Source organism: Polistes fuscatus, unplaced genomic scaffold, assembly GCF_010416935.1.
Source record: "Polistes fuscatus isolate 324 unplaced genomic scaffold, CU_Pfus_HIC Scaffold3, whole genome shotgun sequence".
In the NCBI taxonomy this organism is placed as follows: Eukaryota; Metazoa; Arthropoda; class Insecta; order Hymenoptera; family Vespidae; genus Polistes; species Polistes fuscatus.
This window is the reverse complement of record NW_025113107.1, coordinates 10,733,049-10,759,571: the sequence shown is the minus strand read 5'-3', so window position 1 is coordinate 10,759,571 and position 26,523 is coordinate 10,733,049. Positions and strand designations below refer to the sequence as shown.

General features: G+C 33.2%; 2 protein-coding genes across 6 annotated transcripts in view; both read right to left on the bottom strand.

Annotated features, from left to right (window-relative positions):
* Positions 1 to 21,230, bottom strand: part of LOC122519897 (hexokinase-2-like) — a 23,570-nt gene extending 2,340 nt beyond the window's left edge. Inside the window, exons 1-10 of the mRNA XM_043639685.1 lie at positions 21,135 to 21,230; positions 15,983 to 16,088; positions 14,097 to 14,250; positions 13,775 to 13,993; positions 13,249 to 13,568; positions 13,076 to 13,188; positions 12,806 to 12,964; positions 12,590 to 12,729; positions 12,381 to 12,514; positions 10,642 to 12,286 (exon numbers count right to left, since the gene is read on the bottom strand). Of these exons, the coding sequence (XP_043495620.1) occupies positions 12,197 to 12,286; positions 12,381 to 12,514; positions 12,590 to 12,729; positions 12,806 to 12,964; positions 13,076 to 13,188; positions 13,249 to 13,568; positions 13,775 to 13,993; positions 14,097 to 14,250; positions 15,983 to 16,066 (1,413 nt within the window). The 5' untranslated portion in view covers positions 16,067 to 16,088; positions 21,135 to 21,230 and the 3' untranslated portion in view covers positions 10,642 to 12,196. The remainder of the gene's footprint in view (positions 1 to 10,641; positions 12,287 to 12,380; positions 12,515 to 12,589; positions 12,730 to 12,805; positions 12,965 to 13,075; positions 13,189 to 13,248; positions 13,569 to 13,774; positions 13,994 to 14,096; positions 14,251 to 15,982; positions 16,089 to 21,134) is intronic.
* On the bottom strand, positions 17,149 to 26,523 carry LOC122519896 (intraflagellar transport protein 88 homolog). Of its 5 annotated transcripts, none has more exons than XM_043639681.1 (15): positions 26,219 to 26,523; positions 26,104 to 26,154; positions 25,843 to 26,015; positions 25,573 to 25,768; positions 25,285 to 25,502; positions 24,944 to 25,175; positions 24,587 to 24,744; positions 24,316 to 24,502; positions 24,043 to 24,229; positions 23,715 to 23,974; positions 23,572 to 23,640; positions 23,192 to 23,492; positions 22,923 to 23,111; positions 22,381 to 22,495; positions 17,149 to 17,309 (listed from the first exon to the last, which is right to left on the bottom strand). In XM_043639681.1, the coding sequence occupies exons 1-15, from the start codon at positions 26,354 to 26,356 to the stop codon at positions 17,291 to 17,293; spliced, it is 2,493 nt and encodes an 830-aa protein (XP_043495616.1). In that variant the 5' UTR covers positions 26,357 to 26,523; the 3' UTR covers positions 17,149 to 17,290. The 5 variants fall into 5 exon arrangements, with proteins under 5 accessions (XP_043495616.1, XP_043495615.1, XP_043495617.1 ...); XM_043639680.1 differs by lacking the exon at positions 17,149 to 17,309 and adding an exon at positions 21,810 to 22,070; XM_043639682.1 differs by lacking the exon at positions 17,149 to 17,309 and adding an exon at positions 21,810 to 22,058.

The following is a 26,523-nucleotide window of genomic DNA, read 5'->3' as shown; positions in this document are numbered from 1 at the left end:
GTATAAATGAGAAAGTAGTAAGGAATGTTTCGTCGATGTTATTCTCTTCGATAATTATATACCAAACGACTGGTAGGTACGTATAGGGAAAAAAAAATTATAAAAAAGTCGATGACAAACTAACGAATCGTATAAGTATCGTGACACGGAATGAAAATAAAAATAGTCGTTTCGTCGCAGAGATTGCGCAATCGATCGATATATCGTATAGTACCCGCCAGTCTTTTTCTCTGATTGATGGATCCTCCTCTACCCTTTCTCACCAATCCCACCCACCCACTCTCACCCTCTTCTCTCCCTCGAGACAGCGAGAGCCTAGGTCAAGGTTATTAAGGTTACGGAATAAGCCAGTTCACGTTCGACTCGTCACGCTCTGTCGACTACGACTCGAATCAGATCAAGCGTTTCTCTATCCTTTTCTCTTAGATTTCTCTCTCTTTTTATACAGTAATCCCTCTCCCCTCCCCGACTTACGCAGTTCTTGATTTTATCTTTAACCGTAGGTAAACATTTTGACCGATGATAATCAAACTAATATATTAGATATTTAAGCATGAAATATCCGTTTTTTCGAATTAAAAGTAAACAAAATAATCGAACGTTTTATACTTAAATATTTAATACAAATCATACATGTAGGAATGTGCCGAGTGTGCGAGAATGTAAAATAACTGTACGTGTGTGAGATGAATCGAGCGACAGTTGAATATGAAAAGTTCTAGCATTGGTAGTTGGTTACGTGTGTGTATATGATGATATATCTACATGGATCGATGATTATTGCGAGATGCAAAATTGTATCACACGATTTACGCTAATTCGACTAAGAATTATCGCGTAATTTCGGTGGTATGATTGTATTTCTTTAAGGAAAGGGGAGAAAAAAATAAAAATTAAGACAAAACAGTTAGGGTTAAAAAGAATTCTTAGAGTTGAGAAAGATCGATATAAAGATAAAAAAGAAGAAAAAAATCGTAGCAAATTTCTATGCGATTGCGTAAATAAGACGCTCACGCGTGCCGGTACACGAGACTTTCCTATTATGTAAACGTGAAAATGTTAGTCGGCGTCGTTTCAACGATAATCCTCCTCGAAGTTCTCGGGGTTTCCATGAAAGGAAAAAGCTAACTCGATCGTTCGATCGTTCGTACGTTCGTACGTTCGTTGGCTTTCGTCTCCTAAGTGATACGCGTCTTCTTTTCGCAAAACACGTAGCCGCGAGTTCGATGTCCTCCACTTGGGCTGTGTCCGAGGCTTGCGAGTTAGCGTGGTAGCTGCAGCAACACGCTACTATACCAAACAAGAGAGAAAAAAGAGAGGAGAGAAGAGAGAAACATCGTTTGTTTCATCGACCCGAGCCAATTCGTTTTCTCAAATCGACCGGCCACGACCTTTGCGAACTACTACTTTTTCTTCTTCTTCTTCTTCTTCCATTCTTTTTAACTCGAATTTAAAAATCGAAGAAACGAACTAGGGAATATTTATTGATCGATAGAATAACGGAAGTTAAAAGAAACAACTATCTATGTTATGATTCGTCATACTTTCTCAAAGAGTAGGGAAAATAATAATCTATACCAACACGTTGTAGAACTGTTCTTATTAATTCGCAGGCTATTATTTTCTTTTGCTAACATTTTGGAGAACTAAAGAAAGATTGATGATCCAAAAGTCAATTAATGTCACGTCCAAAATAAATGCATACGCAAGTTTAAGAACGCTGTAACATTATATCGACCGTTGTTATAAGTTTTCTATATAAAAACACGTTTTCAGTTTTTTTTTTCATTTTAATTATTAATTTATAGTTTGGCGTTGATGTTTATTTAAATTTGTATTTTAAAAACTTAATTTGTTTCAAACAAACAAAAAATATGTCGCCAGTTGGACAGCTCTGGTTTAGATCAGATTCCACTTACTATCTGATTCAAAACGTCTAAATAATTAAAAAAAAAAACAATGAATTGTAATTATAGACTTATTAAAATATTAATAAACTTGTTGACAATTAATCAGCCGTTTACCGCAACAAATTTTTGTCTGTCTGTAATTGTCAACGACGGTGAGAATTCGAATAATACTTCATTAAAGAAACGCACATAATGAAAAAACAATTAGTTTAAAAATATGTAATAAAATGTAGAAAATAAATCGACTGTTTATGAAAAATTCATTTTTTGATTTGATAACGAATTAATAGAAAACGTTTAGAAAAAAATACGTAATTTGTCGAACGAATGATAATAATGAATTAATAATTAATTAATACTTATAAATAATTAATATTGAAAAATTATTAAAATATTAAAACGAGAATAATATTCTTATCAGGTACGCTTCGTAACCGACGTGTTTACAATAGGACGGCCAAACTGTAACTGTCTCGACAGTTTACATATCGGAGAAAAAGTATACACGCGTATAGAAATAGGGATAAACACGTTACATATGTAGTTCGATCTTGAAAAGGTCGGTGACTATTGTTTCCTAAAGTTATTTTCGATCGTACTCTTGCAAAGAATAGACGTGGTAACGCGTACTCGAACGAATTTATTCTTTTATCAAATAATTTCGTGTTTTTTAATATTTTCATTACAAGAAACGTGATCAATAAGACAACCGAAGAATCAACGAGTGTATTTTACTAATACATTCTACTGAATTTTTTTATCTTTCACAGTGAATCGAATTATCGTTAATTTTTCCAACGAATTTATTCCTTTGCAGGATAAAATTATTTGTTTTATATTTTTGTTTTCAAACTTATTAGCCGAGAAAGCATATTAACTGTGTTAAAAAAAAAAAATTTCTTTAACGTCTTCCTAAAAAGGAATCGACAAACGATCGATCTTTTAAACGAATCTACGTATATCTCTATAAGAAAAACTAGCTTCTTTTTTATACTTTAATGTTAAAAAACATGATCGACAGACGACCAACGATTGTTCACAAAATTTCCTACTTCATTTTCTATTCTCGCAAAGAATCGAATAATCAAAAATATCTCGAACGAATTTAATCCTCCCCGTAAGATAAAATTATTTTATTTTTTATTATCATCCTAAAGCTTAATCGAAAAAGCATTCACTGGTGTTGGACAGGGGGGGGAGGGGATGAGGTGATCTATAGCATAAGCATGTATAGTAGATAAGTATAATAGATACATACATACGAATCGTACGACCGGTCAATATTTAACTTTGCTATACTATGCCAGTAAAAAATAAGAAAAAAAAGGGATAAAATCGAAAAACAGAAAGGAAAAAAAGAAAAACGGAACAAAGTATCCGTAAAGGGTTCTCTCGGTTTTTCTAAATATTTATAATCGAAAGACTAAACCTTCTCCTCCGTTCACGTTCAGGAGCCGATGCTTCTGTATGAATTATTAATGCAGCAACGTGCTACCGCTTGAACGCGTTGGCTCGCATTCCCAATATGCGGCGGACTGATGCGTCCTCTTCGTTTAGTCGAACATCGGTGCCCGATGCGATAAAGCTGTTGCTCTCCGAGAAGATGCCAAAGGGCTTGGTCACCCTTTCTCCGTAATTAAATTAAACGAAAGGAAGGGTATGGGGATTGTTTAAGAGACTTTGATAATAGACGAAGAAGAAGAAGAAGAAGAACGCTAGAAAATAGTTGGACGTTGTGCACGGTCCGTAAAGTACGCATCGAACCGAATGCGAATCGATCGGACTACGATGATAACGTTTCTCCTCCTCCTAAACGAAAAGCTCGATTTTAATGCACACACACACACACACACCACGCGTTATCCGTCCACGCTTATGACCTTGAAACACGCGAGAACAAATTTTCACCATATTTATAACAAAAAAACCAATTCGAGCTAACCAGAGAAAAAGTAGTATTACGGTACTACTACTCTCGGTCGAGAGTTTGCGATCGAGATGACATCCTCCCCAATCGTAATAAGACACCAAAAGAGAAAATTTCCGTTATTAACGCTTCGATACTTTGAACAAAGCACGTCCTGTCACTTGTCGGAAGAAGACAAGCGCATAACACCGAGGTATAGTATACATATATTATTGTTGGTTAACGTTGAGGGGGTTATCGCATACGATTTGCTGCACGCGAACGACGACCGTGCTCTCTCTCTCTCTCTCCCTCTATCTCTTTTTCATAGGGATGAACATCGTCCGTACGTAACGTCAAAATGATTTGAAAATCACTAAGGAGAGATCCTCCAGTAGCGTTCCCGTTAAAAGATGCGATATCGTGATGCGAAAGTAGTCGGCACTGTGAGAGAAGATGTATGTATGTATCGTATGTTGTGTTAATATTCATAGCACGTTAACGTTTCTTGGTTGAAGTTTAGAGTGTAAGCCCGAGTCGCGATCTTTCGGAAAGAGAGAGAGAAAGAGAGAAAGAGTATGCACGGCACCAGCAACTATTACTACCCATGGGTACTTAAAACTCCTAAGACCGGTAACTCTTTGATCGTACGTTTAATGTGACGTCGGCTCTTTTAACGGCGATATAACGACCCAGAGACAGATAATAGCGTAATGGCGGTCGCAGAGAGTCGGGGGAGGGGGAGGAGACGGATAGGATATACTATATACTAGCTGGTAGTTGTGTGGTGTGCTCGAGATAGGCACGTTCAGGGAGACACGCGGAATACGAGCCTGATTGCCAAGGAGAGAAATCCGCGCGACTCGAGTTCACCTTCTTCGAAGGTGTCCCACCTCCCCCCTCAACCACCACCATCACCACCACCACCTTCCTTTCTCCCCTTTAGTCAGAGTCTCTCTCTCTCTCTCTCTCTCTCTTTCCATTGCGTTTTTTCATCGCGTTCTCACCTATTGTTCTTCTCGCAAGACCCCCGCCGCTGATTCGAGCAGAAGAGGCCTTTAATAAAGCTTTAATGCTTAGGAGATTTTTATCGTTTGCGTATATCTCTTAGCTAAATCGTAACGAACGTTCCAAGGAGGATTAAATAAAAAACAAACGATATCTCCCACCACTGGGAGTGCCTTCATGGCTCGTGAACACGGTATACCGATAGAGAGAGAAATATAGAGACCGAAGGAGAATAGCCTTGTTTTCCACAGCTCCTCCTCCTTTCTAATGAAAAAGAGAGATCGAACGATTTTCTTCTTCAGTTCTGTTGGAATAACAATAGACATTACGTTGGATAGGTAATTTTTCTCTTTTAAAATTCATCGTTAACGCGTAGCTTTGTTTTAACACGAGAATTACCGATTAAAATTAATTAATTTTTACGTATATATTAGGTATATATATGTATGCATATACTCGTTATCGGAAGATTTACTACATGTAAATTACTTTGTTTTTTTTTATTAGCTAACGAGAATCGAACGATAAATTTGATTTCGCAAGTAAAATATCGTTGTTAATCTCAGGTCTTTTAGTAATTACTTAGAAAAGTTGTATAATAAGGATTCGAAAGACGAATAGTAAGATAAACGTCGTGTAGGAGGCAAGTCGTCAGGGTATGGCAAACTACTTTGGCCGTTCGATCGTTAAAATGTCGTAAAATACGGAAGGAACGGGATCAAGAGAGATAGGTAATACGTAATATATATTTTTATGCGTGTCTATAAAAAGTTGTTAGTTAATAACTAAACGCAAATGCGTAAGTACATACGATTAACTGTGTGTCACGTTTCCCTTTATTTCTCGCAAATTTATAACATAAAACAGAAAAGTGAATAGAAGATAATACAAGAGAACACAGTCGTATAGTTGGTTAGGTCACGTAGAGAGAACGTTCTTTATCGAATCCTCCCAGGGAGAGCTCGTTTATGGGGACACCTGGTCGTACGCATCACGGTTAATTTGCACTCTCCATGAATTTTAACGAATCCTCGCATTAACGTTACCTACCGTCGCTTGACGTTCCAATGATCGTGACTTCTTGTTAAAATCGCTGTTAAAACTCTAAATCAGATTTATCGGCTATCGTAGTAACGTGCCAATTTTGTCATTGCTTTCTAAGATCAAAGAAGAATTTTTTCTTTTTTCCATTTTATTGTTTTTTTTACTATATGTATATATATAAGACAAAAACAGGTAGCAATAATTAATAACGGAAATTAATCCTTCTATTTACTTTATCAATAATCAGAAGATGAGGATAAATAAAACTTATCTTTCAGTGGGATGTTTTTGTTCCGATAAGCCTTAGCTACTTACTCACATATATACTTTGCGTGCACGTGTGCATATCGATTGCATCGCGAGAATACTCGCCAAGATCTCATGTAAATCATTGACAAAGAGAAAGAGAGAGAGAGAGATGTATATATATAATACTATACCACTCCTTTCTGCGAAACGTCAGCAAAAAAATAAATTCGCATTAGAAAATGAAGAAAGAGCTGGTTGCGAGACAACGCAACCCTTTTCTCTTCACTTAAGTTTCTCCATCTTTTCTAACGGGCATACGTGAATCTTCCAAGTAATAAAGTCTCGATCCCACGGCTCGATAAAAAGAAATTCTCCTCTAAATGGCTTGTACCGTTCTTATTACGCTTATTCGCCTACAATGCATCCACGCTTATTGTGTGTAAAATCGTGTAACGCGAGCGCAAAGAATAAAAGGCCCATCTCGTATTCGAGGAATAAACGATCGATCGATATATCGATATATCGATCCCCTTAAACTTGATAAATACAATACAAATCTAGGTATGTAAAAATATGCGAATATCGTTCCTACTTTTTCCTAAACGATAAATTCGAAAATGTTAAAAAAGAATAACGTTTCCGATTCTCGTAAAGTACCCTAAACTAGACTAACGTAAGTACTTCTACTTATTTTTACGAGCTATAATTCTTACCACACAATTCCCTCGGATCGTTGTTTTATTAGAAACTAAACATTCTAGACGATAAGAAAAGAAGGATACTTTGCCAACACTAACTCTCTGTTAACTAATGACGGATTGAAATAAATCTTGAAAATGCAACATCAGAGATGATATCTTTTCATTTTAAATTCAGGAGAATAGAGGATAAAAATACGAGGGAGAGAAAAATGAAAAAAAAAAACACGTTTAATGATATTCACAACGCGTGTTATTTCACGTAGTATTTTTCTAGAGATGAAAAATAGATCTCGTTCGATCGGTTTCAATAAGACGATATCTAACAAGAACGAAGAGACGTCGTTTGTAAGATGCGCCATGCTGTCTACTACGCTCAGCTAAAGTCGACCTCGATGAGCAACTCCTCATTGGCTAAGATCCAAACGTATGTTTTCTACCAAGCTCTTAACACACTCGTGGATGGATACGCGCGTCTTATTCTCAACGTTTACTCCACATCACTTTTAAAGACTGAGGCGAAGCCCAGGTGCCATGTTTTCGCGTGAAAACGAGCGAACTAGCGCGAGTTTTAGCTTTTGACCTCCCTTGCACTCTCTGATTATTCTTAGGCCTCCTCGTCAGCTTGCTCCAATTTATCTCTCGATACGTTTTATTACTACGCTAGTACTCGATCCTATGCTATGCTATGCTATGCTATACTATGCTGTGCTGTGCTATGCTATGCTGTGCTATGCTATGCTATGCGAATGATCGAATTTAACTTAGGTTAGATTAATCCTTCATCCTTTCATCGATCGAGTCATCGAAGTGATCGATAATCAAAATTCCATAAAAAAAAAAAAAATTATTCTTTCATTTTTTGCTCCAAAGATTTTTCACATATCTTTCAAGATCGAAATCAATCGATTTATCCGCTCATCTATACTTTTTTTCCCTCGTCATTCTTGTGCATGTAGATATTATGAAACGATTAATTAATATTATAACTATATACGTGTATAACATTCATAAAAGTATACGTGAAATTTGTTAGCAAGAAAATGGAGGACAGAGGATAGTCATAGTTGAGTTTTTTTTCCTCCTCTACGAATATATATGTCATGTAACAACAATTCGTTGTATTTCTGTAATTTAACAAGAAACGTTTAAAAGAAGCTAAGTATATAAAAAGATGCCGTTAACATCGAATGCACCGGCCCCTTCTTACTGGACGGTGTTAATTTTCCATGGTGTACCGCAATTCCACCGTCGGTTGCCTTCAAGTATTTTTTTTTCTTCTTCTTTTTAGATATGCGTAAGATATTTTTTTCCTATAATTTTATTTATTCTTCGATCCTTCCAGGTAGAGATTATTTGGATCGATTACGTACGACGATTCGATTTAATTCGAAATCACGCGATGTTGTCTACCAACTAATTATTACGTAGAACCGACGAGGTGGACGACGACGAGGAGGACAGCCGGTTATCAGCGGATTTCGTTAGCGGTTGCTCGTCCGAATCAAATGGTGAGCAAGCCTTTGTGTTTTAAACGGATTACGCACGCAGTTCTCGCTAATTGCATACATTCTAGCCGATTATTACGCTTTGTCGATCGCCACGATCGCTCGAGCGGAAGATCGTGCCCGTAGAATGGCTGAAAAGTGGGATCACGCGTTATGTAATTTAAATAACATCTTTCTTTTACTCATCTCATCGATATCGGATCTATTATCTCGGATTGTTTCATCTAAAACAATTATTGCATGTGTACATGTGCATGCATATACCCTGGTGAACTAAAGTATCGGCGCAGATTACATTTTCCTTACAACATAATCCGTACAATTTTATATATTTTTTTTAAATATATTTTCCTAGTTATATTGCGTATCATAGAGATTATTACATTGGTATATAATAAATACAAACAATAATGAAAAAAATATATAAAGTTCTGTTTGAGCGCAAAACTGTTTTCGTGATTATTCAAAGCTTTCATTTTCTTTTCTTTTATACTTTTATGCATTACACGTCTTTTTAATCTCTCGTTTACAATAAAGATATATTTTAGAAACCAAAAATATCCTACTTCTCATAAAATTACAGAGAATGTTATAAAAAAAATGTAATCCTTGCCGATAGTTTGATAAGTCCCCATTACAAAACACAGATACGTGATTCTCTTCGGATAAATCAAAAAATGAAAAGCTAGAAACAAACAAAAAAGTAATATACTTTCTCCTTCTTTATACTCATTGCCTATACAAGCTGATAGCGAGTCGATATCCATGAACACCTTGAAGGTAGCTTTAAAAATAATTAAAAAGAAAGGGGCATTGATAAATAATATCGATATACGTGTATACCGTGTTTTTTTCTTTTTTTTTGTGTGTGCGCGCGCGTGTAATTTCTAACCACATAATATAACCTTTTCCATCAAAGTAGAAGGAAAAATCAAGTTTACGCCTTTGTATTGGCGGCTTGTGTCGTAGATCTGCCGACAAAGAAACACTTCGGAACTGGATCTGCTCACGGAGTCGGCTGTCCTCGGATTCGTACGACACACCGACAACGACACTAACAACGACGATGAACAATGGGATTTTCTAGGATGAAACGTAAGGGCCGAGAATCAAGAAGATAAGAGAAGGATGACTGAGGAGGAGGAGGAGTAGGAAGGGGTGGTGGTGGAAGAGGAAGATCGCGGACCACGTGAAAGGCGATTTAAAGGCGGTGTGGAGGGGGGGGGGGTGGCCTTTAAAAAAAGGAAGGAATATGGCGAACCGGTCGCAGCCTCCGCTCGTCAGCTGAGAGCTCAGCTGCAGCCGGGCGCGGTGACCTCGACGATGCTTCGCGGGAAACCGAGTCAATTTGCAAAACGATAACGGTTAAAGCCTTCTCCTCCTCCTCCTCTACTCCGTCCTCCTCTATTTCGTTATTTCGTCTTAAACGCTTTAGAAACTTTACTCCCCTTTTCTCGATATCTTTATTAATCTATTTTTTTTTCCTTTCCTTTCCTTTTCTTTTCTTTTTTTTCTTTATTTCTTTAGTTTCTCTCTTTATTCGGCTTCTTCGAAATGCACTACTCTACTCTCGAGACGTACTCGAGACGCATCGTGACTCGATCGTCCACTTTTTGTGCACCCCAGTTCTCTATTCTCCTTCAACCTACTTTTTTAAAAGCAACTTACTGGATGAGGAAGAGATGTAATTTAAAGGAAGTAGAAGAGAAGGTATAAAGTCAACTTATTAGGATTAATAGCTCTCTCGTTTTTGGTTCTATTCTACTCAAGAGAGAGAGAGAAAGAGAGAGAGAAGACTCGAAGGATAGAACCTGTCTAGGAAACGCAGGGACAACAAGAAGGACACGCAATGCCGGTCTTGGAACGGCCGGCCGTCAGCTGAGAGCTCAGCTGAACGCGAGGATCACCGGCGTAACCTCAAACCCGCTTCGTACCACTATCAACACCATCATCACTATTCTCACCATACAACACTATCGTCGTCGTCGTCGTCGTCGTCGTCACTGGCATTAGCAGTACCAACCACTAGTGCATTATTTCTTCAACTATTGCTATTCTACTACTACTACTGCATTATTGCCTTCTTATTCTTGGTAAGCCCTTGTTTCGACTCTCTATCCATTTCTATCTCACTCTCTCTCTCTTTCTCTCCCTCTTTCTTTCTTTCTTTCTTTTTTTTTTTGTCTTTCTTCTGCTCTCTCTCTCTCTCTCTCTTTCTCTCTCACACTCACGCGCGCTCCTCATTCTTGATACCGCTGTAGTGAGTCGTCCTAACAAGTACAAAAAACCTAATGAAATAATGAACAAGACATGGATACCTCGGTTTTTTCTTCCTTCTGGTAGATCCGAACAGATGTACGTCTTCAAAAGGCGCGAAAAGCAACGTAGCTCCTTCCAGTCGAAACTTTTTCAAAGCCCACTCTCACACAATGGAATCTTCCAGTAGACTGACCGAGCCGGCGAGCCGTTCCCTCCTGCGTGCACGCCCACCGTTACCTATGAGACCTCTCGATTTTCAAAATCGACTATAATCGTACTTCCTTAAACGAGAGATTATCGTTAACGTCAGCCTGTTTACGCGTTTAAATTTAACCGATTTCGGGGGGGCCGGTCGTATCCTTATTTCCAAGAGAAACGGCCGCGTAAACGCGCTCCGACAGTTCTCGCCGAGCTGTCACTCCGCGAGCGAGCCGCGCGCCATCACAACGACATCTGACGGCTAATCTTAGAATCTAACTAAGATACTCGCGCCCTCCCGTCCTACCGCCTAGCAACAGGATCGATAGGTCTATCGACGAGTTATAAACGAGAAACGCCTCTCGTTATTCGAACCGAACCTTCTTCTTCTTCTTCTCTTCACCAACGGATTCTACCGATCGATTTATTTTTAAATTTCCCGCCACCTACTTTGTAACCCCTTTACAACACATTTTCTTTTAATTTTTAATTTTTACTATTATCTTTACAGAAAAAGATTTTTTCTTTTTGTTCTTTTTTCTTTTTTATTGTAACAATCGTATACAATTTTATATGGTGTATACAATCACAGGATACTCGTAACAATAGATTTTATAAACATTCGCCTTCTCTTCTTTTCTCTTTTTTTAATTTTTTTTTATTTTTAATTTTACTAATAGATATAACAACGGATTTTCGTTTAAACTTTCTGTAATATTTTCTCTAACAGCCGATTCGAGTGTCAAATTCCTACATATTATTATTTTTATTATTATTAGTAGTAGTAGTAATAGTAGTAGTATTATTATTATTTGTGCATCTACTATCACAAAATTTTGATGAAACTTTTTCATTGCATATTCATTCAATTTCTGTATACATTTATTCTTAATCGAATAATTATGTTACTTATCCTCCTTTTCCCTATCTATTTATATATTTATATCACGGAATTATGTTTCCAACGATTTGGTTTTAATTTACAAACGTTTCATCGATTTGTACTACACATTTCTATAGTAAAGTAAGGTTTTTCCTTGTAAAAGAAAAAGAACCCTACAATATAACTCTACGTTGATTATGGAAAATGTATTTACAAAAGAGATTAAAACTCGTGTGTATATATATATATTTTTATCGAATCGAAATTGCCGATGAGAGCGAAAGTTTCTTTCCGAAGATTAAGGGAACGACAATGTTTTCTAACGAAAATCCTAAAGATGATACTTAACATGGTTAAAAATGGTAAATGCAACAACTTTAATGAAAATATAGTTAACGTTATATCATTTTGACTATTACCCTTTTTTTTTAACACAACCAGGAAATTGTCCTGCCATGGAATGCTTGCACTACTGATATAATATTACGTATTAGCGGAGTAGCGATTATTATTCACTTCTCCGTCGATAATAATTACGTTAATCTTTTTTTAATCCTCTGCGCGATCGCGGAAACAAGCGCTGCACCCTTTCCACTCCCATCCTCGACGTGAATCAATTTGAACTAAGAAAAAAAAGATGTGAGAATAAAGGAAAATAAATATAAAAGATGTGGAAAGATTCAAATGATCGAGCATAGTCAATCAATCGGAGCATACCTTACGACTAGGGACAAGCAAAGCAATGTATTGATTCATCCAACCTTCCAATCGAGGATGATGTTTATATAGAGATCCATCGATCGCAATCGTCACATCCTTCTTATCAATTCGTTCCAACAACGCCGCAAGACCTACGCAAAAGTCCAATCATTTTAGACATCTCTTTCTATTATTAGTACTAACAAATATTATAATTATCAGCTTACATATAGAAACGAGAAGAGCAGCGCGATTAGAAACAACTTCGCACACGTATTGTACTACGTTTATGTCATCTTCTGTTGGAATAATATCATATTTTGCTAGAACTTCTTTTGTATTATCGGTACTGCCATCTACGGTGTCTCTGCACATCGAATAATAATTCAAATAATTAGAGTTTAGAGATATTATATTTATTTAAATTTATTATTAATACTTACTGTTCAATATATGATACCAAATCTGAGGTAAGCGTTCCTGGTGTGAAGAAAGAACGCGCTGGATCTTGATCTACAAATATAAGTCCTTCTTTTGCGAATTTAGCGAGCACGATACGTACTATTTCACCGAGATACTTTCCACCGATATATTTTTCAAATCTAGGATATTTAAGAATCTCTTTTTAGTTTCGTACGAACATCTAGCAGGATGTTTTTAATGATATATTATTAAATGTCAAATAATGATTGTATAAAAATACCGGGACTTACGTAAACGAATTTACAAGAAGCGAATTTGCGTCATTCTCGCGATCGAAGTCTGTTTTAATAAAGTCTAAAACACCATTATCACCGAAGGCACCCCATTCGATATCTATTACGACCTAAAAAATAGAAATCAAATTAATATATTTAAAAAAATATGTTTATTCGCGAATACTAACTTCTCTTTCTCCATGTCTTTCTGGTTCCCAATGTTCGACCCTGTCAGCTCGTTCAAGGTAGCAAGCATTGCTACCTGTACCTAGGATGAGCCCAATAGCTGTATTGGGATCCAACGTGGCTCCTTGTATGAGAGTTCCTGTGGTATCATTCAACACTGCTACGACTTTTACTTTGGTATCACCTCGACGAGCAAGTGCATCTCGGAGTAATTGAACTGCGTCCTTATTCACAACGTCTGGACAATTAAAACTCTTAGTCCATGTCACCAAAATTCCAACATCGAGAGAATGTTGAACCATTGGAAATGAAAATGTAAATCCTAAATTGGAAACGAATATTTAATGAGATAAATTAAAATATCTAATGTGGAATTAATATTCATTGTCATACAAATGGATGATTACAAATTACATGCTGTATATACCAAACAAATACTTTTGCCACGACTATTAAAATATAATTGTATAATAACGATGAAAATCATTTATGTAACTTTCAATGGACGAATAATAGAATTTAATTTACCTAAAGGAACTTCGACATTCTGAAGACCCTGGCCAATAACGAAATCACTGACGCATTCGGCTAAATAATCGAACAGACGAAGACCCGGGCCAACCCTTAATTCAGATCCGATGTGATAATTTTTCACTTCCTCCCTAACAACTGCGCCATTCTTCAATTCCAATAAAAGAATTCGAAAATTAGTCCCTCCAAGATCTAGTGCTAAAAAACGTCCCGCCTCTGAAAATAATATTACATAAATTAATTAATCTCACGGCAAATGAAAGACACAGTATAAGTTGGATTTGTTTTGTTTTTATACAAATATTTTTAAAAAAGGTACCTGTTCCATCTACGAGTTCCGGTACGTAAGTGTTTTCCATCTGTAAAGATGACGGTTCTTGATGGATACCTTTGTTCATTTCTGAGACAAATGTATCTTGAATTTTTTTAACAGTCGTTGAGGAAAAACGCATTGGTGCTAATCGATTTTCGATCTAAAAAGAAACATTTCCTTGAAGTATGTATGATCAAACAAGAAAAGGGAGACCGAGAGATATCAATCGAGAAGAAAGCATTTGGAAATTACTAAAAGTATTATTAGAAATCATAATGAGGAATCGTTATGCGAAGGATTTACTAGGAAAATTTTCCTCGTTCTATAAATCTTTCGAGGCCTTAGCAAACCTACTATGCATCGTGATAGCGCTACTACGTGTTCGCGTTCGCATTAAGGATGCTATTGTTTACTTTGTTACGCGTTACGTATTATCTAATGGGATTCTAATGGGTAAACCGGAAGTAACTGTAAACTCGTGTTAATTGTTCATCTAGTCTTGTGTAGATCGGTAATATTATATTATCAAAAGTCATAATAAAATTGGTTTCATCGTCAAAAACAATCATTTCATTCTCTATCTACATATCTATAGGGTGCATATACTGGGTAAGATAAAAAACAGTTGTTATATGACTCCGTGATACCAGCGTATCACCTCTGTGAAAGTAAACCGATTATATCGCCGCATCGGCTTCTCTTCTGACGTGAAAGAAACATTAAAGAAATGAAAGATACAACTTTTCCATCCAAAAATAAAAAAATCAAACCAAAATCTACTTATCATTTATTGCTTGCCAATAAATAATATAACGTTCGTAACTGTTATATTGTTTTCTTAATAACATCCCTTTAATAAGGGAAGATTAAGATAACGATTAAGAAAAGAAAAAAGAAAAAATATGAGATAGATAATAATTCCCAGTATTTCTATAATTTTTATTTAACACGTGTCTATAGTTTACTTAATCTCGAATGTCTTACAATTTCCGTTATCTTATATTCAATAAATTGTGAATATTGGGATATCAAAAAGTTGAGAATTTTATTATGATAACCCTATGATTCTTTGAGGGCAAGATAAGAAATCCTTACTCCTAGAAACAACAACAATAATTTAAAATCCAACTTAAACCGCTTTAAGCTTTCATAACGTCGTTAAATAACCGAGCACCATAATCATTATAAAAAGGATGATAAATATCGCAATCGTAATCGTATAAGATAAACTATTTGAACTTGTAATTTTTCGTTTGTGGTTATATAAAATATAATATTATTCAGTAGAATAATTCAAATAGACATTAAATCTAAGAAATATAAATTACACTTAGCGTATACAGTTAGGAAAAAAGAAAGATATTTAACAGTTTGTTATCCTCACGACCTGTAATGAAAGCCTACGTTACACGAGCGTTAATAGATCTATCCAAAGGATTTAAAATAAAGTAATTTATACCCCAATTGACGTCGAATTAACATCGTTTGCTATCATATAAAAGAGAAAGTATACGTTTAGGATCGTTTCGAGTCAGCAAACTCTTAATAAGAAGGTCGGAGGGTTAAGAACCACGATCACTTCATCCTTCGATGAACGTCGTGTGCTAACTTCGTTTAAACTCTATTAAATATGATATATATATTCCATGATAAGTAACCAATATTCACGCAATAATCATAATAATAATAATAATAATAATAATAATAATAATAATGATGACAACGACGATGATAATAATAATCATCGTCGTCGTCCTAAAGATTTGTCGAGACCTATTTATCACCATCGTTTTTCATCAATCTCATCGTTTGCGCATATAAGAAAGGTTACGAGTTCACGTACATCCAGATATGTTTAATATAAATAATTATATTATATCGAATCTACTTACTTTCTGTTTCCTAACATCGTTCGATATTACAAGTGGTGAAACCTGAATGGCTTCGTGAAGCGCGTGTTCCGCTGGTACCACCATTTCTTTAAACAACTGAGATTATCTGAAAAAGTTAATACGTAAATTTATTAGATAAATCAATTTCGACATTTAACGATATCATTAGTAGATTTTTTTCTGAAGAATATAATTTATATGTATAATATATGAAGAAGGATGATGAGTTATCAAAAGTTGTAACGTCTATCTAATTTAATGCTGAAATATTCTCTTATTTTTTCATCACACGCATATGTTTCTCATTATAAAAATATATATATATATATATTAATTAACAAAAAGTCGAAAGTCCATAGAATTCTACGCATTTCGATAACATGAAATAATGACCTCGTAAATCTTGATAACTTTACACTTTTTTTAGCTCTAAAATGTTCTAAGTTGTTTTCTAAAGAGATAGATTGGTAAGTTTTTTGAACGTGATTAGGATACAACTGGCGGAGAATGAGATACTCACAAAGTTCTTTAAAATTTCATCTTAAATATTATTCTGAAGAGAGGGAAGAGAAAGAGAGAAAATGTGCTTGGTACAAGTTTTCATCAATAAAATAATAAAAAAAATATTTGTATATAACAGTAATACTTGAAATACAATAAAAACTTATTATAATCATAAAAGATATTCAAAATATGGTCTATCAATATAGTTTCGTTACATCAACTACGATTCTATTTGTAATATAATATCATGTTTAAAAGCAATGATATTCTAGCAGAAAACGTATCGTGACTTCTAAAAAATACTACTCGTGAAATATTCCTCAAGATGAATAAGAAATATTGAATGAAGAATAATCGTTGATTCGTGACGAATATTTAAAATACAACGAAGAATACTACACATGGTTTTTTAAATTGTCTTTCTCTAAAAAAAAATCTACGTTTGTAATTCATGTATCACGATCAATAAATAGAAGAAATATTTTTTGATTGATGATACGATCTAAACGATATCTACCTTACGTTAAATAATCTTTCACTTTTCATTGAATATTTGTATCGTAAAAGTAATCGAATTAGACAGAATCATTAATGAAATTCGATATGAATCATGTTTACTCCAATGAAGTATATGCATTGATAGTACTACATTGACAACTTACACGGATATGAATGTAGATTTATCTGGAAACGTGCTCGCACTTGTCTACACGAATATCGTCAGTAATTCGCACGTGCTGCGCGATCAAATGCAAGATCACGACTGACGTGAGAGCTCTCGTCGTTTGTAAAAGCTCAACCGTTCTAACTTTGTTTGACCGGGCTGAAAGTTCATAAAACATTTTATCAACAACGATAAACAAAACGATTTAAAATGTAACTGATAGAGTTTCTCTTCAAATAACACATTATTAACCGCGGACCTTGTTTATTATTTAAACTATAAGTTTATACAGATCCCCGAAGGGAAAAAAATTTGTTTAAACAATAAAGTTTAGAAAATTAGATAAAAATGTTCGACGAATGAAAATTATTATTCGTGTAAAAAACAGATAAACATTTTGTCTCATAATTACGACTAATTTGTGACCTCTATTGAGTGCCTTATCGTATAATTAATAATAATAATAATGATCTTGACAAACGACGCGATTCAATTCGCTAATACCGAAATGTGCCCCCCTCTTTTAACAGCCGATTCGTTTCGTTAATCTCGTACCACACATAGGTAGATATTTACTTATTGTGCACGAAAATGAATGTACAAATGCGGAAGAAGTTGGGACGAAAAACGACTCACAAAATACAATCGGATAAAAAGAAACCACGAAAAGTTAGGAGGACGTTCTTGAAAGGCGAACAGCAACGCGAACGAGCCTTCATTAAAATCAATTGGAAGGTGCAAAGCGTTAACCGAGATAATTCAGCCAGTTGACCCGACGTGATGATCGTAATCTGGAGTGCAATGCGCGTACTACTCGTCATTCCCAGCATTTGCTTGTAAGTAATGTAAGCTGAACGTGTACTCAAAATTATAATTCAAATACTCGAAAGACTAAACAGGAAACACAAATCATTTTTCATATTTAAACATACACTAATTTGATCGAAATTTACTGTTTTTTAAATAAGTATGTGACTAGTAAAACTCGTTAAGTTCATATGTACTTACGAGTACTTATTTTATTATCGGAAATTGTCAAGGCATAACTATTTACTATTGAACTTCAATAACTTCATATAACTTCAATAATCGTTGCAAAACCAAACTTTTTTTCATTCTTAAAGTTAACTCGAAATTACAAACAAGCTCTTTTCGATTAACAAAATTCATGATCACTACACCCAAGAACCGCTCTTTTGTCACGCTAACGTCAGATTAACTAGTCTGACGTAATCATATAGACGATATATAACAAAGATGTGCCATCGAGTCGACAAGAAAGAAATTCGATCTGATAGATCGTAAATTACAGAGTTAAGCGTTATTACGATTCACAATAGTTATATTAGATATATCTTTTCGATCCTATCTTCGATTCGTCTACCATAAGACACAGATAAAATAATTGTACTATTCTTTTCTCTCTCTCTCTCTCTCTCTCTCTCTCTCTCTTATTTTTCTCCTTTCCGTTTTTTCCGAAAACATTTCAAAGAATATCTAATAATCGATATATGTCGCGTATTCGATCGATCTTCATCGAATTAACCGAATATATAGCTGCTGGGAATAATAATGACTTGTTAATTAACACGTGACGCAATTAAAGCATACTTTGCACAAAAGAATAAACCTATTCGAACGAGTCTAATTGAAAACGTTATATTATCGATCGATAAATATGATCGATAATATTGACTAACATTAAGTTAGAATATATAAAAAGTAAAATATAAAGAAAACGAACGAGATACACTCCACGTAATTATTAACACGAGATATACATACACGTATGTTATTGCATTTTGTTAAATATATAATAGCTTAATCTATCATTCATCGTAAGTTATAAAGCTTCCGTGAATAACGAGATTATTACTTAACAAGGTCATTCATAAATCTGAAACGAACGAATTATTGCGTTACAGAGAATGATTCTACAATGTTCATTTTATTATCACGACTTTTTTAATTCTTTTTTACTAATTCCAACGAAAGTTACGTAAATTATTAAGATTGTAATTAAGAAAAAGTAATAATAATAAATAAAACATAACGTGAATGTTCGAACAATCGAAATCATTCGAGTTGTCTTTCTCGTTAAACGATTCTTTCCACGCGAACATCCATTTACTACATTCCATTCTATTTCTATTTTACAATTCTCTTTCCGTTCTATTTCTATTTTTCTCTATTTTCTACTACTTGAGTATGACGATTGGAAAAAAAGGCATACAAAAATAATTTGGTATTACGAAATCAAACGATAAAGAATCCAACAACATGATAAAATTATATTAGTAAAGACCATAAAGTATCTAGTTGATTCGTCTGCGATAAGATGACTTCATTTGCCGAATCCTTCTAATACATAATATATATATTATATAATACATCAGCCCAATATGCTAAGCCGTTGCATTAATTATTGTCATTTACTCATTAATAAATCAACATTTTCTACGATCAACAGGTATACGTTATCTTTGATTTATATCTATCATTTCATTTTAAACAAAAGATACTTCCGGGATCGTAAATCTGATTAATAACTAGACAGGTGAAATTATTTTACCATTATGTGGTACAGTAACTATTTATAAAGACATTTCAAAGCGATAACATGAAAAGATTAAGGAATTAAAATGTATATTTTCTTTCGTATTTCTTTTTCCGTAAAAACGAAACAAACTAAAAATATACAATTTTCGTTTCTTTCTTAACAAATTCGACTAAAAACAAATACTTAACGTTATCCGAAAATAAAAGAAATTAAGAAAGTTAATATGGCTAATTCGATAAATAGAAAATAATTTGACAATCGTAATAATCGAGTAATCAGTTTGAAAACGCTTCTTGTAATCATTTACTATTTTGTAATATCGAGAGATCGATGTCGGGAACATATACAACGAAATGCTTTTCAAGGACACACGTGGGTTTTCCTTACTAAAGTAAACACATTTAAACTTATACGTCATTTACAAATAACAAGAACAAAATCGACATTAACTTTCGAACAAATTATTCTACCAGTTTCTCGCTATCTTTATTAATAATTATCATAATAACGTTTAATCGCATATGATTTAACACACGATGATTAATTATATATTTTCTTTACATTTCAAATTAATTTATAATTTAGTCGTTTGTTTAACTTTATTATTTTTAATATGACTCGAGCATAATAATAATCAACATCATTTCAAATCTTTCTAACCGTTATAAAACAATAAAATCATACATTTTTAGAGATTTTAAAATCACATTTCGACGATCCTTCAACGAAGTTAATATTCCATGAATTTACCCTGTCAGTAATTAAATCGAACCATAAACGATATCATTTATACTTCGAAGTAATATAATAACACAATAAAAAGAAGAAAATAAAACATGTTAAAAATGAAACAAAAATTAAATTAAAAGATAACGCGTATCTATAAATTAATTTATAATAAAAATAAAAAAAAAAAGGTGTTTCTATCTACTAACGCTAGGCGGGAATAATTCAAACATTCAAAATATTTCAATATAATAATTAACATATATTGACAAATCTAAATAAATAAAGAAATATTATGCAAAGTCATATATAAAAATGAAAAATATCGCGAAGATCTAAGAATTTTCTTTAGTTAAGCTTCGAGGCGCGTGTAATTTACTACAAAAACATTGAAATATCGTAAGAAACGATATTATCGAATCTCTCACCCCTGAAAAGTTCAATGTTGATCCTCTTTCTCTCTCTTTCTTTCTTATACATATGCACCCACACACACACACACACGTACACTGCAAGTGAGTTTTCAAACGGAACTTACTATAACGCGATGTAAGTACAATTAAATTAATTATTTAAATTATAATAATTTTAAAAACGAATGAACAAACGAAGTGAATGAATGATTGGATGAATGAATAAATGTACGAACGTACGAATGAATTATCGAACGAACGAACGAACGAATGAACGAATAGTACCTATTCCAAAGCAAACGCGTACGTACGCTCAACGAGTGCAATGCCACGAAATGTATATGCGCATGTATGCGCTACCGCGTCGACACTTGCTAACTCCCACTCTGTTATTATCGTTGACAAATCAGAGAGCAAGACACGCTACCCACCAAGTTTACCACCACTTACACTCCTGCATACCCGGTATCTCGTGTGACGTCACGTGACGCGCGAGAAATAGAACTTGGATACGTCTCACGCTGTGTATATATGCATGCACGTACTATATACAATACATATACACGTACGATCAAAGAAATAGATGCTTGTGGCGGGAAATTTTAAACATTTCTTAATTATTCGAAACATTAAAATTATTGTTTTTTATTAATTAATTTTTTGTTAAATATGCGCAAGTCATATGTTAATTTTATAAAAGTTATATTAAATAAAACGGACCGTAGGAACGATGGAATGGGAAAGATATTCGAAATATTTTTATTATTTTTTTTTCTTTACTGTTATCAATTTCAATAACTTATTATCTTATTATCTTTTATATACATTAACGAAGTATTTTTAAATCAAAAAACCTACCATATATACTTTTATATTAATAATATTAAATAAAAATATTTGTTAAAGTAATAAAATCGATCGTGTGTAAATAATACTTTTATTTAAATATATCTATCACAATTTGTTATTATTTGAAATTTCTATTTCAAATGAAAAGATTAGATGTTGTTCACGTGTACACATTCAAAATACCGACAATCCATATAGCAAATAAGCGCATACATAGAAGTTAATAATGTTAATATCCGTCTCTCAATCTACGTCGGCTGAATGAAGTTTGATGAAAACGGCCGGTGTGTTTAAATTTAGATCGTTACAATTGTGCCGACCCTCGTAGATCTATAATGTACACGAGGTAAGTGGCCCTTCCTGCAAGACGTACTACTTGTAGGAAGGGTTAATTTCTACGTATTTCTCTCTCACAATATTTGTTATATTCAAAAGATAAATAATAAATATGATTTATTTTTTTCAAATTCGCTAGAGCTACTCTTCATAATAAATATTTATACATATATATAATTCACCGATTATCCATATTATTACCTCTGATATAATTCATGTACAATAAAAAACACTAGTATTTAATTATTAAATACTAGTTTTTTAATTATTAAATAATAATTATAAATATTTTATTAGCTTCACTTACTGTTATATATTTAAAAAGTAATAAATAAATTATACGCACTATTCAGGCAACAAATCAGGTCCCAATTCTTCTTCTCCAAAATCGTCGTCTCTTTTTCCGGCAGCAGTCATCGGACGTGTAGGTAATGGTCCAATAGGATCGGTATAAGTAATATCTAGAACAAAATTTAATAGTTGTTATATACAATAATCTTATATAATTGATAAATTATATTTTCTATTGTGCTTGACTTTATTCTTTGTTTTGACTTAATCTAACGTTATATGAAATATATCAATGTTAAGAATAGAATCTACAAACTAGTTAAAGACCCATTTATCATGTTGTTCAATCCATTAAGGAATCATATATGCAGTCTATAAATCTCCCTAGTAGATATTCATCTTGTTTAAGATCATGCAGCACTAAACTATCAATAACCAATCTAATTTTACTCTAAAAAAGGCTTATGTTAATTAACCGTAATATCAAAGAAACTTTTTCTTTCGAATGTACTCTTATTCATCATTAATACGTAATTTAATATTCTAACAAATCTAATGATAACAAAAAAGGCCAAGTTGTTTTAAAATAATACTTACTAGCTTGTCCATCAAAATTCAATTCTACAGAACTGTCTCCTCTAAAAGTTCGAGTAGACCTAATGGCTCCACCGCTGTTAGATCCTTCATTAGCTTTTTTTCCTGAAATAGGACTGCTTCTATGATCCGATAATACGCTCATCCCAGAACCAGCTCGAGAAGAATTATCGCTGTTACTTTTTCGCGAACCTTCAAAATAATATTTACGCAATTAATATTTATTCTAACTTTTTAAAAATATATAAAGAAGAATATTAAAAAATACATACCAGTAGTACCTGGTCTACCAGATCCTTGTCGTTCTTTTAATTCCTTTGCTTTTTCTGCTTTCTTCAATTCAGATGCATATAATTGAGCTTCTTTGAGACCCATATCGCTACATAAACGTACCAAAAATTTTAAACATTCAATATTATCTGGAAATCTTTTATGTATATCTTGATATTCTGAAAGAGCTTTATGAAATTGTCCAGTTCGTCTTAAGCAAGCAGCTACCAATAATCTCCATCTAGGTTCATCAGGTGCAAGTTCCACAGCCTTTTCAAAATATAACATTGCTTTTTCTGCCACCTTTGTACAATAATGTAACATTAATATTTCTATTTTAATAATCAAATAAATAATATAAATATATATATATATATATTACCTGCATAGATATGAAATACGATCCTAACCAATCGATCACTTCGTAATTAGCAGGGAAAAATCTATAAGACTAAGATTAAAAATAAAAAAATTACACCAAGAAGTAATATAATAATAAATAAATAAATTATAAATTTTACTTACATCACTATAAAATTGATATGCCTGTTGTTTATCGCCCAAACTGTCATACATTTCTCCTAACTTTTGTAAAACTCCTGGATCTGATGGAATTATACCTAGCAATTGGTTATACCATTCAGATGCCTGTTCTGTATCATTAATAAGATGATATATTTGTCCAATCTGATATAATGTCTGTGGATCATATCTGACAATATTACGTAATTTCCAAAAACATTCCAAAGCCTCTTCATACATGCTTTGTTTTTTATATACCAGGCCTATATAAATACTCATTAAGTAATACTTGTTAAACTTATAATAAATTACTAAATAATATTATACTTACCTAAATTATAAAGTGCTTGCACATGACTAGCATCTGTATCCAATGCACATAAAAGAAACTCCTTGGCTATGTCCAATTCATTTTTTTTCATTGCACAAGCTGCTAAATTAACATAGGCAGCAGCATTATAACTATCTGCATTTCGTGCTGTTTCTGCATACTTCTCGGCTTGTTCATAATCGCCTTGCTAAACAGTTCAATTATATTATTATAATATAAATAGCACATATATGTAAGAAAATTTAATTTATGTTAGATATCTTAATTACATACAAGGTAATAAATAAATGATAACATAGTTGATGCCGCGCTATTAGCTTTGGTGTCACAATTTTGAAAATTTTTTAAAGTATCAATAGCTAGTTGCGTTTCTTTATTATGTAAGTAAACCATAGCTTTATTTATTTCTAAATCTGCAGCTACAGTTCCATAAGCAGACGATTTTATAGCATCTACACACCTGAATAAAAAATAAATGATAAAAGCATAAATATTTAAATAATGAAAAGCTCCCTGTGTACAAATGATACATTTTAATAAATACCAAGCAAATCCAGCTGAAACGGTATCTTCAATTACAGGGGCTATAAGTTTGGCCGCGCAAAGAATAGTTTTCTCTCCTTCCACTTTAAGTTTCTTCTCAAATTTCGATAGATCATCACTTTTTAAAACTTCGTGTAATATATTTGAGTCTATATCATCCTAAATACAAAGATATAATTAACTTGAAAATTTTAATAAAATATCCATTTACTTTAAAAGCCAAATAATAGATTAATATCAATTTATGAATAGCTCATAAAAAGATAGAGAAAAATCATATTTAATACGTGATAATATAGGGTGAGCATTACTAGCAACACATAGTGATTAAATGTAAACACACTCTATATTAACTCACAGCACTCGTACTATATTTGTCTTCTTGATCAATATTAAGCTGAACCTCTAATAACTCTAAAAATGATCGTTTCATTTTATCTCTATGTGATAATGCAAAATGACATAACACAGCATATAAACCAGCGGTAAACTCTGCTCGTTCTCTCATAACCCATTCAAAACTATTAGCTGCTTCTTCTAAACGACCCATTTGTACAAATAACATTCCAATGTTATGCATTATTTTTATTCTAAGAATTACATAGAATTAATAAATGAAATATTGAAATGAAAGAAAGCCATACGATTTTGTTATCTAATATCAGTTATGTTAGTAATTTAATGTATACGTTAACATACCTTAAATCCTTATGAGCTATCGGTGCTTGATCAAAAGCCATTCTATACATTTTAATTGCCTGAGATAATTGTCCCATTTGAACATAAATATTTCCCATATTTACTTTCAATCTTCCGCTGTTGCTGAACATTCTGTTTCTCGTAATAGCTTGATAAGTAGCTATAGCTTCAGTGTACATTTCATTATTCGTATATTGTATTGCTAAATTGAATAGTACCTATATGTAAACAATATTTAAGTATTCATCTAAAAAATTAATAAGTTATAAAATAAAATTAATTTCTTACAGCAAATGTTAAATCAACGTTATGAGTATCACTTAAACCAGCTTGTTCTTGTAATCTTATAAGAGCACGCTCTCTTGACGAAGCTTCTCTGGCTCGTTCTAAAGCGACACGCATGTTGCTACTACCAGCTGCATCAATAGAGTTTTCTATCAGTTCCATAATCTTTCTTTCACTTATTTTTATTTTTTCTTCTGGCCTTAAATTAAAAAAAATCAGTCTAATTAAGTTATAATAAATCATAAAAAAGGAAGTTTTATAAATAATACTTACGTGTGTTCTTTATTACTTTCTAATGGAGGAGCAGGTCCTTTAATACTACTGCTCATATTAAGAGGATCGAATATTTGTCTATTACTCGTATAACCAGCACCTCTAACTGCGGTCATTGGTCTAAGTCCGCCAGTATTAGGTCGCAGAGATACTGTAGTTCCAACTCTATTAAACTAAAATCATAATATAATAATATAATTAATATAATTATTCCTTCACACTGATGATATTTTGTATTGTCATAATCATGTATTTGCTTACTCCGGTTGAGGTTCCAAGACGCATTGCACTGCCTGGGATTTTTGGAGTTTGCTGTAATAAATGAATGATACAATACAAGAAAAATTTATAATTATTGATAAATAATAATACATACTATTGATCTTTTCGCATAACTTGTTTTAACAGCTTCTTGAAATAATTCATCTTGATCAAGATCCTTAGTACTATAAACGGATGGATAATCGTCATAACCTGAATAAATGTCATCGTCAATAATCCCAACTATAGCCATTGCACATAAGTTTACATTAATATTTTAACTATAATATTTATATTATATATTATTATTAATGTATATATATATATATTAACTATTAATTATATATTTGATATTATTAATATTATTAAAAGATGTGATGCAAATAACACTCTCAATGCAAGATAACGTCAAATACAGCG

Bases quoted from the DNA above. Each gene is read 5' to 3' on its own strand.
- LOC122519896 (XM_043639680.1), bottom strand. From the start codon at position 26,356: ATGGCTATAGTTGGGATTATTGACGATGACATTTATTCAGGTTATGAC. The intron at 26,016-26,103 runs GTAAGCAAATAC...TTATGATTTTAG, and splicing joins GTCTTGGAACCTCAACCGGA to TTTAATAGAGTTGGAACTAC. The intron at 23,112-23,191 runs GTATGTATTTTT...ATTATTTTGAAG, and splicing joins TGGTAGACCAGGTACTACTG to GTTCGCGAAAAAGTAACAGC.